Source organism: Ahaetulla prasina, chromosome 5 (assembly GCF_028640845.1).
Source record: "Ahaetulla prasina isolate Xishuangbanna chromosome 5, ASM2864084v1, whole genome shotgun sequence".
Lineage (NCBI taxonomy): Eukaryota > Metazoa > Chordata > Lepidosauria > Squamata > Colubridae > Ahaetulla > Ahaetulla prasina.
In genome coordinates, this window is record NC_080543.1 from 136,070,326 (window position 1) to 136,082,976 (window position 12,651).

At 44.1% G+C, this 12,651-nt stretch overlaps 1 protein-coding gene across 5 annotated transcripts in view; it reads right to left on the reverse strand.

Moving 5' to 3' along the window:
• VWA8 (von Willebrand factor A domain containing 8) overlaps nt 1–12,651 on the reverse strand; it is a 137,245-nt gene that overhangs the window by 77,692 nt on the left and 46,902 nt on the right. For all 5 annotated transcript variants that reach the window (XM_058184493.1, XM_058184495.1, XM_058184494.1 and 2 more), the window contains exons 18-20: nt 7,341–7,447; nt 4,393–4,499; nt 433–504 (exon numbers count right to left, since the gene is read on the reverse strand). In XM_058184493.1, coding sequence (XP_058040476.1) covers nt 433–504; nt 4,393–4,499; nt 7,341–7,447 — 286 coding nt within the window. The remainder of the gene's footprint in view (nt 1–432; nt 505–4,392; nt 4,500–7,340; nt 7,448–12,651) is intronic.

Sequence of the window (12,651 nt, forward strand, 5' to 3'; positions counted from 1 at the left end):
TCATCGTCTGGCTGACGTCCACCCACCTATAGCAAAATATCGACGGAGGCGTTTATTTCCCATCACAGCTGCAGCTAGAAGTTAATCCCATCACAGCTGCAGCTAGAAGCTTGCAAATAAGCCAGGTTTTATCAACCAGACACAATTCCCAGAGAACTATTTATGCACGCACACAAAACAAACACACACAGAGCCGTCTATCTCCTCTTATGTACCCCCACTTCAATAATTATGACTAAGGGCAGTCTCGCTACCAATGAGCAGAAAGCGTAAACTGTTTTATTATTTTGAGCAAGGAGGCCGCGACCAGATTTATTTACATTTATTCGGAAACCACATTTACAATTTCGGTGAAATTTACTGTTAGCCACACGTACAAAGGGTTGTTTTTTTGTATGTTTAAATACAGCAAATGGATTTGATTGTCCTTACCTGGTTACCCACTAAAAGAAGATGTTCTCCGAGCAAAAAATCTTTTAACATATCTTCCATCACCATCATATGCTAATAAAGAAGAGAGACCCATGTTTTCAAATTGGAAAGAAAATAAGTAGCAAAACAACCCTTATTAATACTGAGTCGGCCGAACAAATTTTTAGCCTTCTGTAGAATGGCTACTATGAGAGGTCCCGAGGGCTCTTTGAGCTTGATGGTTTTCTTGCAGACGTTCCATTACCCAACTAGGTAACATCATCAGTGTTAGGTAACATCACAGTCCTCCTCCTCCTCCCTCCATGCCTACTCCCTTCTAGGACTGATGTCGTTACCTAGTTGGGTAATGAAGCGTCTGCAAAAAAAATAACCAAGTTCAGAGAGCACCAAAGAAGCTTCATTTCTACCCTGAGCTACGCATTCGTTGGAATCATTATTATGGTTTGCTATTCTGGGTTGGGAGGTCAATGGAAGAGAGAGAAAAGAAGGGGCTTTGAAGCCTAGGGGGTGAACAGACCAGTGGTAATGCTGCACTTGGGGATGCTGAAGGGTTTAGGAGAAATAGGGGTCACCATGCACCTCATTCCATAAAATTGGTCCAGCATCTTTGTAGCACCGACTAACGTCTGAAAATGTTCCAGGTTTCATTTCTGCTAAACCAAAATCTAAATGATCTAAATCGGCTCATCAACTGGGTTAGAATAGATCTGGAAGAGACCTTGGAGGTCTTCTAATCCTGCTCAAGGAGAGACCCTATACCCGTGACGGAGAACCTATGGCACGTGTGCCATAGGTGGCATGTGGGGCCGTATCTGTGGGCACGCGAGCGTTGCCCTAGCTCAGCTTCAGCATGCCGGCCAGCTGATTTTGGGGCCTTCTGGGCCCACCAGAAGTTGGGAAACTGGTTGTTTCCGGCCTCTGGAGGGCCTCTGGGGGGTGGGGGAGGCCGTTTTCGCCCTCCCCGGGCTCCAAGAAAGTCTCTTGAGCCTTGGGAGGGTGAAAAACAGGCCTACTGGGCCCATCGGTAACCTTTTTGCCGTCGTGTGCCAAAAGCGAGTGGAGCATAGGTGTGGATGTGTCGCGTGTGCATGCGTGGGGGGACGGGGCGCAGGAGGCATTGAATAATGGGTATGGGCACGCACACATGTGACCCATACGCGCGACCCACATGCGGTCCCCCCGCTTTTGGCACACGACGGCAAAAAGTTAGCCATCACTGCCCTATACCATTTTAGACAGTTGGCTGTCCAGCCTCCTCTTAAAAGCCTCCAGCGATGAAGCAGCCCCTACAACATCTTGTAGCAAGCCGTTCCACTGGTTAATTGTCCTCACTGTTCCAAAGTTTCTCATTAATTCTCCAAGTTGCTTCTCTCCTTGATTAGTTTCCATCCGTTGCTTCTTGTTTTGCCTTCTCTGATGCTTTGGAAAATAGGTTGACCCCCCCGCCCCTCTTCTTTGGGGCAGCCCCTCAAATATTGAAATACTATCACGCCCCCCCCCCAATCCTTCTTTTTTCTAGACTGGCCACACCCAAATCCTGCAACCGTTCTTCATGTGTTTTAGTCTCCAGTCTTTTAATCATTTTAGTTGCTCTTCTCTGCACTTTTTCCAAAGTCTGAACATTGTTTTTGTAACGCGGTGACCAAAACTGGATGCACGATTCCAAGTGTCAGAACCCCACGAATACAATAAACTTGTTTGGGATTTAAAACTGAAGACACTTTCCAGATCATTCACACACAAGAACTAAAAAAGGCAGCAATAATGCCCCCAGTGATCTTGGATATGTTCCAGAATTGAGTTAAATATAGTTGATGACACATAAAAGAAACAAATGTAAACTTCTTGACTTGGGAAAAACCAGAAATCCACTGCACAAGTCGAGAGCGGAGATTACCCCCCTGTGTATTTAGGGCTTGATAAAATAGCTTAGGATTTAATTTTAGATGGTTAAAAAAATAAAGTTGAATCGTTAACCTAATATGCTGCGGCAAAGACCGATGCGGTTTGACTATTATATCAATGAAGAACTGTCTATGGAGATTCTCAGTCATCCAGGTCATGGTTTTCCCAAAGGTGCTTTTTCAAGAGGCAACTGGACTTTATTTTTCCTTGAAGAGGTTTCGCTTCTCGCCCGAGAAGCTTCTTCAGTTCTGCAGGAATGGTGGAGAATGGAAGGGTTTATATTCCTTGCCTTCATCCGTTCATTAGGACTCCCTCTGAGAGTGGTTGAGCCCACTTGTAGGTTTCTCTGTTTATCTGCCCAAGTGGCCTCAACGACTCTCAAAAAGAGCCCTATCGACCTGCAAGGACTAGAAATCCTTCCATTCTCCACCGTTCGGTCAGAACGGAAGAAGCTCCTTGGATGAGAAGCGAAACTCCTTCAAGGAAAAGCCAAGGAAAGTCCAGGTGCCTCTTGAAAAAGCACCTGTGGGGTCAACAGAGAACTGTTTTGCAACTTATTCTGTCTTGATTCATCAAATGTCCAGTTCTGGATTCCACGTTAGAAGAAAGATGAGGTCCAGCTAGAACAGGCTTGGAGAAGTGCAGAGGGGACAAGGAACCGTCCTATGAAGCGAACTGGGTATGGTTACTCTTCAGAAACCTGGAGATAGGGTCCTTCTATCTTACATCCTATCCCAACATGGCCCACCCTTCAATGCAGGCAAGCTTCTCCTCGAATAGCTACAGTAGTGGCCAAAATTGTGGAAACCTTTTGGGAAAAGTCTATTTTCTAAAACTAGCTAATAACACCTCCTTTTTTTTTTTTTTTTTGGAGTAGTACCATAAAATTATATATCAATGGAAAGATCATTTAATCAAGAATGTAATGCAATCACTTTCAGGAAGGATTTGCTATTAGAATAGCAGTTACAGTATAAAGAAGAAAAATGAAACACGTAGAAAAAAGGAGATATACAAAAATGATCCCCATGTCAGTGAATACTTAGTTGGGCAACTTTTAGCATGAATGACGGCCTTACAACATTTTCCTATGGAGTGAACCAAGTCTTTTAATTCTGCAGCTGCTTTAACGTGAAACCAAGGTTGAATGATGGCTTCTATTAACTGGGTTTTATTGCTGGGTCACTTCTCACTAACAAGTTTCTTTAGTCGGCTCCATAGATTTTCAATTGGGTTAAGGTCTGGGCTATTCCCAAGCAATACCAACAGGAAAATAGGATTATCTTGAAACTCCAAAAAAAAAAAAAAAGGGGGGGTGTGTTATTAGCCATCAAACCTCAAAAATACGCTTTTCCCAAAAGGTTTCCACAATTTTGGCCCCTACTGTATTTTGGGGGTGCCCACAACGTGATCTCAAAAATGCCAAATGTGCCCGTTTTGGAGAGGGACCTCAACTGAGTCTGTCCTTAGAAAGAGAGCTAAGAGACGGTCACCATCCATCTGAAAGGAGAGGAGATCAAGGGGTGTTGTGTCTTGCCCGCTCTCACCGCAGCCGGGGCCTTCTTATCTGCTTCCGAACACGGAGGAATGTCCTAGTATGCCTCCCGGCCCCAGCCCTGGCTCCATGCCCAGACAGGAGGAAACACCTCCCGGCCCCAGCCCTGGCTCCATGCCCAGGCAAATGGAGCAACTAGACCCCTCCCCCTCCCCCACAGCATGTGAGCCTGAGGGAGGTCAATTACCAACAGCTGCCGACTGGAGTGACCCTCGCGTCAGAAGAATTGATAGGCGGCGGCGTCAGAAGGAAGGGAGGGTCAGGCCTGGATAAGTGCTGAGTCATGGAGCCACACCCCATGGCCTATATAAAGGATCTGCTTTCTGGCATTCTCTGAGTCAGGCAAAGTCTAAACATATCTTGCTGAAGTCACTTTCTGGTCTCCTGCCTGCCCTGAGGACTTTGCTAGGACTTTGGCAGAGCTGCAGAGGCACGCCTGATTCGGATTTCCCTGACCCGGCCGTCAGCGGAGGAGTGGGATACGACAAGGGGGTACTTACTTGAGTATTTTCATAGAAAAGAACGTCAGGCACTTTCATGCTCTCGTAGGGTTTGTAAACTGGAATTTGGACACTCCCAATCCTGAGGACTCCGGATTTGATTTCGCCTGGATATTTACACAAACCAAGGATCACCGTCATTTTATGCCCATAGGGGCACAGCTCTTTGCATTCTAAATGCAACTGAAATATTTTATTTTGGAGATTCCTTTGAGAAAGACTTCCAAGTAGCTTTATAGATGCATTTTGATGTCCATTATGTTTGCTTTGAGATATTGGCTTGATGTTTGTAGGAGTGGTGCAGTGGCCCTAGAGGTGGAGCTCTCGCCTCACAATCAGGAGGCTGTGAGTTCAATCCTAGGTAGAGGCAGATATTTCTCTCCCTGGCCACACTGAGAATGTATCTGCTGAACAAAACTCCGCACTGGCAACAGGAAGGGCATCCGGCCACTAAAACACTTTGCTAGTTCCATTCGGTTGCCCAGACTCCACCCTGTAAGGGATTATGGAGTCGTTAAATGGAGATGATGATTAGCTGGATGTTTGTCTAGCTAACCCTGGTCTTTTAGAAAACAACGATGTAACCACGATTTGTGCTGCAAGATTTCCTTTCCTTGGAATCCCAGTTGTGGAATTTCCTGGCATAGAAATCTGCAAAAACACAGCTGGTCAAATCAAAATACACACTATTAAAAATGAAGCTAATACGATGATGCTCTTAAAATATTTTTTGTGCCACATAAGCACTGTAAATATAATTTCAGCTAGTTCCCATTCACGTCTAAAATTCACAGTGCAAATTATGTAAAGTAGTGATTTGTTTGTTGCAATATAAAATGCGCACAAAGGCAGCCAATTTAGATTTGCACTATAGAAGAGAACAAAAGTTTAAGAGTTTCTATGCGCACACCGGGGTCTAATTCGTGTCTTGCACTTGTTGCAAATATTAAAAAAAGATGCATGTTGTTTAATCCTTCTGTGCATAGAAATACAGAAAAAATCACCGCCATAGAAACTCTACAGATATTTTGATAACCACCCTGAAGGCCTAAATAGAGAACACAAATTAGCATAAACAGCAGTCAACTATTTACACTAAATCATTAATACAGTTTTCCAATAGGAAAATAGCTTCCTGTAGTTTTAAATCAGCAATGATTATTAATCTGTACTATTACAGTTCCCAGTTGGATGGATGGGCAAATTATCTATAATTAGCTCTTGTACAGTAGGTGCATCATTAATGGAACAATTCAGAAAATGTAACCATCATATATTATAAATTATAAGCCTTGACAATAAAGGTTCCCCTCGCACATACATGCTAGTCGTTCCCGACTCTAGGGGGCAGTGCTCATTTCTGTTTCAAAGCCGAAGAGCCAGCGCTGTCTGAAGACGTCTCCGTGGTCATGTGGCCGGCATGATTCAATGCCAAAGACACACGGAACGCTGTTCCCTTCCCACCAAAGATGGTCCCTATTTTTCTGCTTGCATTTTTCACCTGCTTTCGAACTGCTAGGTTGGCAGAAGCTGGGACAAGTGACGGGAGCTCACCCTGTTACACGGCAGCACTAGGGATTCGAACCGCTAAACTGCCGACCTTTCGATCGACAAGCTCGGCGCTTTAGCCACTGAGCCACCACATCCCCCAGCCTTGAGAATAGAAGGTGATTCTGTATGTACGCATGTATTCCCATTCAACAGAACTTCCTGCTAAAACATTTCCCTAAATTGTTTTAACACATTTTCCACACGGCAGACATAAACAAACAAGCAAAAACAGGACCAAATCATTATCATAGTGGGGATTTTTTTTTTATAACATAAACGTGGATGTTGCAGCCTGGCTAAATATCTGTTAAAGATTAGTTTAGCTTAGCTTGTGCTTAAAGCTGCAATGTAATGATGGGTAAAAAGACCTGATTCTGGCAATGGTTACAGCTGATCAGACTGGGCATAATTATTCATTCATTTAAGGTATTTACCTCCTAACTAGGCCCCACTGAATTCTACACCGTCCACACCATATAGTTAAATTTGACACTGAAACATTACTATATGGGGCAGGGCACAAAAACCCAAGCCTCTGGTGGCTCAACAGGCTAATGCAGTCTGTTATTAACAGCAGCTGCTTGCAATTACTGCAGGTTCAAGCCCCACCAGGCCCAAGGTTGACTCAGCCTTCCATCCTTTATAAGGTAGGTAAAATGAGGACCCAGATTGTTGGGGGCAATAAAAGTTGACTTTGTATATAACATACAAATGGATGAAGACTATTGCTTGACATAGTGTAAGCCGCCCTGAGTCTTCAGAGAAGGGCGGGATATAAATTCAAAAAAAAAAAAGTACCCGTGAAGACAAACAGCTCAAACTATTCCCAAATAAAAATAGTGTATTTATCACACCTACACTGACAGGGAAAGCCACTTGCCTATTTTGTTTGTTTTTTAAAAATTTTATTTGTTATATTTTTGTGCAGCCCATAAACAGACAGCAAACCTGACTCCCTTCTAGCACCGATAATGTTACCTAGTTGGGTAATGAAACGTCTGGAAGAAAACAACCAAGCTCAGAGACTACCAAAGACCCCACAATCCTCCTCCTCTCTGCAAAACTCCTTCCCTTCTAGCCTTGAAGACGTTACCTAGCTGGGTCATGAAACGTCCGCAGGAAAAGAAAACTATCGCCGAACAATCAAGCGAGACCATGCTGGCTGATTCCATTCAACACACACAGCCAGGATTCAACTCAAGACAACACGCCAAAGGACTTGATCTAAATCCAGTCACCTCTGAATCAACATCTCAGGGAACCTCGGAAATTTTTGGACGTGAAACGAGATCCCAGAGTTAGAAGAAGGACAGGTTGGGGCCCAGTTTGCTTGCGTATGGTTTAACAGAAATAAAAAGAAAATAAATAAACAACAACAACAACACAGGAGAGCTTACAGCTATAGTCTCTTCCCTCCGTTTCCTGGATATCAGCAGGGCGCGATTCGATCTCGGCATCCAACAGGTTTTTATGTAAGGCGGATTTGGCCAGATTGGGTAAAAACCTAGACACCACAAGACAAGAGGAGGTTATTTCAGAGAGAGAGAGAGAGAAAAGCCTCTTCTGCAGACTTCTTACAGGTGAACAGATCCTATGGAGATCTTCTCACCTCTGAATATTATCAGGGGATTAAGACCAGAGGTGAGCTTCGCATACTGTAGCAACCGGTTCACCCAGCACCGGAAATGTGAGCGCACACACCGTCCACGCCTGCGTGCAACGTCAAACAGCATGGCAATTTGGCGTGCACGCCATCCTCACATGTGTGTGACTTCAAACAACAAGGCAATTTGCGTCCGCGTGCCGTCCACGCATTGACGCAGCGTCAAAAACACAACAATATAGGAAGGGATTTCGCCTGGCTGGTTCGCCCGAACCGGTCTGAACCACCTCCGATTAAGGCCCTTTCTTAAACTTACTGCCTTCTGGATTCGTTCCCCTTGCTCACCCAGATAAAGTGTAACACAGATAGTCCTCGACTTATGACGGTTCATTTAGTGACCGTTCAAAAAAAAAAAAAGGCCGCACTGAAAAAGAGATTTAGGACCATTTTTTCATACTTACGACCGTACCACGGTCACGTGTTCAAAATTCAGACTCTTTGCAACTGACTCATATTTATGAGGGTTGCAGCGTCCCCAGGGGATCACGTGATCTTCTTTTTGCGACCTTCTGACAAGCCAAGTCAATGCGGAAGCCAGATTCACTTAATGACCGTGTTGCTAACTTAACAACTGCAGTGATCCGTTTCAGGACTGTGGCAAGAAAGATCACAAAATGCGGCAAAACTCACTTACTTAATGGTCTCGCCGAGCGACAGGAATTTTGGGCTCAATTACGGTCGTAAGTCGAGGTCTATCTGTAATCTCTGCAATTTGGCCTTGGCTATTTTTGCAATCATCCTGGAGGTTGCCCCAAAGGTGCTTTTTCAAGAGAAAATTGGACTTTCTTTGGGTTGTTTTTTTTTTTTGAAGACATGTCGCTTCTCATCTGAGAAGCTTCTTCAGTTCTGACTGAATGGTGGGGAATGGCAGGATTTATATTTCTTGCAGTCATCTGGTCGTTAGTGCTCCCTCTGAGAGTGACTGGGGACACTTGGATAGATGAACAGATAAACCTCCAAGTGGCCTCAATGACTCTCAGAGGGAGCACTAACGACCAGATGACTGTAAAATATAATTTCAGCTAGTTCCCATTCACGTCTAAAATTCACAGTGCAAATTATGTAAAGTAGTGATTTGTTTGTTGCAATATAAAATGCGCACAAAGGCAGCCAATTTAGATTTGCACTATAGAAGAGAACAAAAGTTTAAGAGTTTCTATGCGCACACCGGGGTCTAATTCGTGTCTTGCACTTGTTGCAAATATTAAAAAAAGATGCATGTTGTTTAATCCTTCTGTGCATAGAAATACAGAAAAAATCACCGCCATAGAAACTCTACAGATATTTTGATAACCACCCTGAAGGCCTAAATAGAGAACACAAATTAGCATAAACAGCAGTCAACTATTTACACTAAATCATTAATACAGTTTTCCAATAGGAAAATAGCTTCCTGTAGTTTTAAATCAGCAATGATTATTAATCTGTACTATTACAGTTCCCAGTTGGATGGATGGGCAAATTATCTATAATTAGCTCTTGTACAGTAGGTGCATCATTAATGGAACAATTCAGAAAATGTAACCATCATATATTATAAATTATAAGCCTTGACAATAAAGGTTCCCCTCGCACATACATGCTAGTCGTTCCCGACTCTAGGGGGCAGTGCTCATTTCTGTTTCAAAGCCGAAGAGCCAGCGCTGTCTGAAGACGTCTCCGTGGTCATGTGGCCGGCATGATTCAATGCCAAAGACACACGGAACGCTGTTCCCTTCCCACCAAAGATGGTCCCTATTTTTCTGCTTGCATTTTTCACCTGCTTTCGAACTGCTAGGTTGGCAGAAGCTGGGACAAGTGACGGGAGCTCACCCTGTTACACGGCAGCACTAGGGATTCGAACCGCTAAACTGCCGACCTTTCGATCGACAAGCTCGGCGCTTTAGCCACTGAGCCACCACATCCCCCAGCCTTGAGAATAGAAGGTGATTCTGTATGTACGCATGTATTCCCATTCAACGGAAGTTCAATAGCTGAAACCGGAAGTTCAATAGCTGAAACCGGAAGTTCAATAGCTGAAACCGGAAGTTCAATAGCTGAAACCGGAAGTTCAATAGCTGAAACCGGAAGTTCAGTAGCTGAAACCGGAAGTTCAATAGCTGAAACCGGAAGTTCAGTAGCTGAAACCGGAAGTTCAATAGCTGAAACCGGAAGTTCAATAGCTGAAACCGGAAGTTCAATAGCTGAAACCGGAAGTTCAATAGCTGAAACCGGAAGTTCAATAGCTGAAACCGGAAGTTCAATAGCTGAAACCGGAAGTTCAATAGCTGAAACCGGAAGTTCAATAGCTGAAACCGGAAGTTCAATAGCTGAAACCGGAAGTTCAGTAGCTGAAACCGGAAGTTCAGTAGCTGAAACCGGAAGTTCAATAGCTGAAACCGGAAGTTCAATAGCTGAAACCGGAAGTTCAATAGCTGAAACCGGAAGTTCAATAGCTGAAACCGGAAGTTCAATAGCTGAAACCGGAAGTTCAATAGCTGAAACCGGAAGTTCAATAGCTGAAACCGGAAGTTCAATAGCTGAAACCGGAAGTTCAATAGCTGAAACCGGAAGTTCAATAGCTGAAACCGGAAGTTCAATAGCTGAAACCGGAAGTTCAATAGCTGAAACCGGAAGTTCAATAGCTGAAACCGGAAGTTCAATAGCTGAAACCGGAAGTTCAGTAGCTGAAACCGGAAGTTCAATAGCTGAAACCGGAAGTTCAATAGCTGAAACCGGAAGTTCAATAGCTGAAACCGGAAGTTCAATAGCTGAAACCGGAAGTTCAGTAGCTGAAACCGGAAGTTCAATAGCTGAAACCGGAAGTTCAGTAGCTGAAACCGGAAGTTCAATAGCTGAAACCGGAAGTTCAATAGCTGAAACCGGAAGTTCAATAGCTGAAACCGGAAGTTCAATAGCTGAAACCGGAAGTTCAGTAGCTGAAACCGGAAGTTCAATAGCTGAAACCGGAAGTTCAATAGCTGAAACCGGAAGTTCAATAGCTGAAACCGGAAGTTCAGTAGCTGAAACCGGAAGTTCAATAGCTGAAACCGGAAGTTCAGTAGCTGAAACCGGAAGTTCAATAGCTGAAACCGGAAGTTCAATAGCTGAAACCGGAAGTTCAATAGCTGAAACCGGAAGTTCAATAGCTGAAACCGGAAGTTCAATAGCTGAAACCGGAAGTTCAATAGCTGAAACCGGAAGTTCAATAGCTGAAACCGGAAGTTCAATAGCTGAAACCGGAAGTTCAGTAGCTGAAACCGGAAGTTCAATAGCTGAAACCGGAAGTTCAATAGCTGAAACCGGAAGTTCAATAGCTGAAACCGGAAGTTCAATAGCTGAAACCGGAAGTTCAATAGCTGAAACCGGAAGTTCAGTAGCTGAAACCGGAAGTTCAATAGCTGAAACCGGAAGTTCAATAGCTGAAACCGGAAGTTCAGTAGCTGAAACCGGAAGTTCAGTAGCTGAAACCGGAAGTTCAATAGCTGAAACCGGAAGTTCAATAGCTGAAACCGGAAGTTCAATAGCTGAAACCGGAAGTTCAATAGCTGAAACCGGAAGTTCAATAGCTGAAACCGGAAGTTCAATAGCTGAAACCGGAAGTTCAATAGCTGAAACCGGAAGTTCAATAGCTGAAACCGGAAGTTCAATAGCTGAAACCGGAAGTTCAATAGCTGAAACCGGAAGTTCAATAGCTGAAACCGGAAGTTCAATAGCTGAAACCGGAAGTTCAATAGCTGAAACCGGAAGTTCAGTAGCTGAAACCGGAAGTTCAATAGCTGAAACCGGAAGTTCAATAGCTGAAACCGGAAGTTCAATAGCTGAAACCGGAAGTTCAGTAGCTGAAACCGGAAGTTCAATAGCTGAAACCGGAAGTTCAATAGCTGAAACCGGAAGTTCAATAGCTGAAACCGGAAGTTCAATAGCTGAAACCGGAAGTTCAATAGCTGAAACCGGAAGTTCAATAGCTGAAACCGGAAGTTCAATAGCTGAAACCGGAAGTTCAATAGCTGAAACCGGAAGTTCAATAGCTGAAACCGGAAGTTCAATAGCTGAAACCGGAAGTTCAATAGCTGAAACCGGAAGTTCAATAGCTGAAACCGGAAGTTCAATAGCTGAAACCGGAAGTTCAGTAGCTGAAACCGGAAGTTCAATAGCTGAAACCGGAAGTTCAATAGCTGAAACCGGAAGTTCAATAGCTGAAACCGGAAGTTCAATAGCTGAAACCGGAAGTTCAATAGCTGAAACCGGAAGTTCAATAGCTGAAACCGGAAGTTCAATAGCTGAAACCGGAAGTTCAATAGCTGAAACCGGAAGTTCAATAGCTGAAACCGGAAGTTCAATAGCTGAAACCGGAAGTTCAATAGCTGAAACCGGAAGTTCAATAGCTGAAACCGGAAGTTCAATAGCTGAAACCGGAAGTTCAATAGCTGAAACCGGAAGTTCAGTAGCTGAAACCGGAAGTTCAATAGCTGAAACCGGAAGTTCAATAGCTGAAACCGGAAGTTCAGTAGCTGAAACCGGAAGTTCAATAGCTGAAACCGGAAGTTCAATAGCTGAAACCGGAAGTTCAATAGCTGAAACCGGAAGTTCAATAGCTGAAACCGGAAGTTCAATAGCTGAAACCGGAAGTTCAATAGCTGAAACCGGAAGTTCAATAGCTGAAACCGGAAGTTCAATAGCTGAAACCGGAAGTTCAATAGCTGAAACCGGAAGTTCAATAGCTGAAACCGGAAGTTCAATAGCTGAAACCGGAAGTTCAATAGCTGAAACCTGGAAGAGTAATTGGCTGAAACCGGAAGTTCAGTAGCTGAAACCGGAAGTTCCATTTTCAGGCACGCGCATGCACCCTGGTGCTTTCGGCTTCGTGCTCCATCTACCAATCAAGATGCAACCAACTCGCTCACAGCAACACTCCCCAACTCCCCACCAGTATTTATAGAGAGACGGCAGATCCGACCACGCTTTGCTCGCACACGCACGAAGCCGAAAGCACCAGCCTGAAGATGATGAGTGAGACCTTGTCGAAACGTCGTCAAGATACTCTCAACCTTACATGGGAAAAG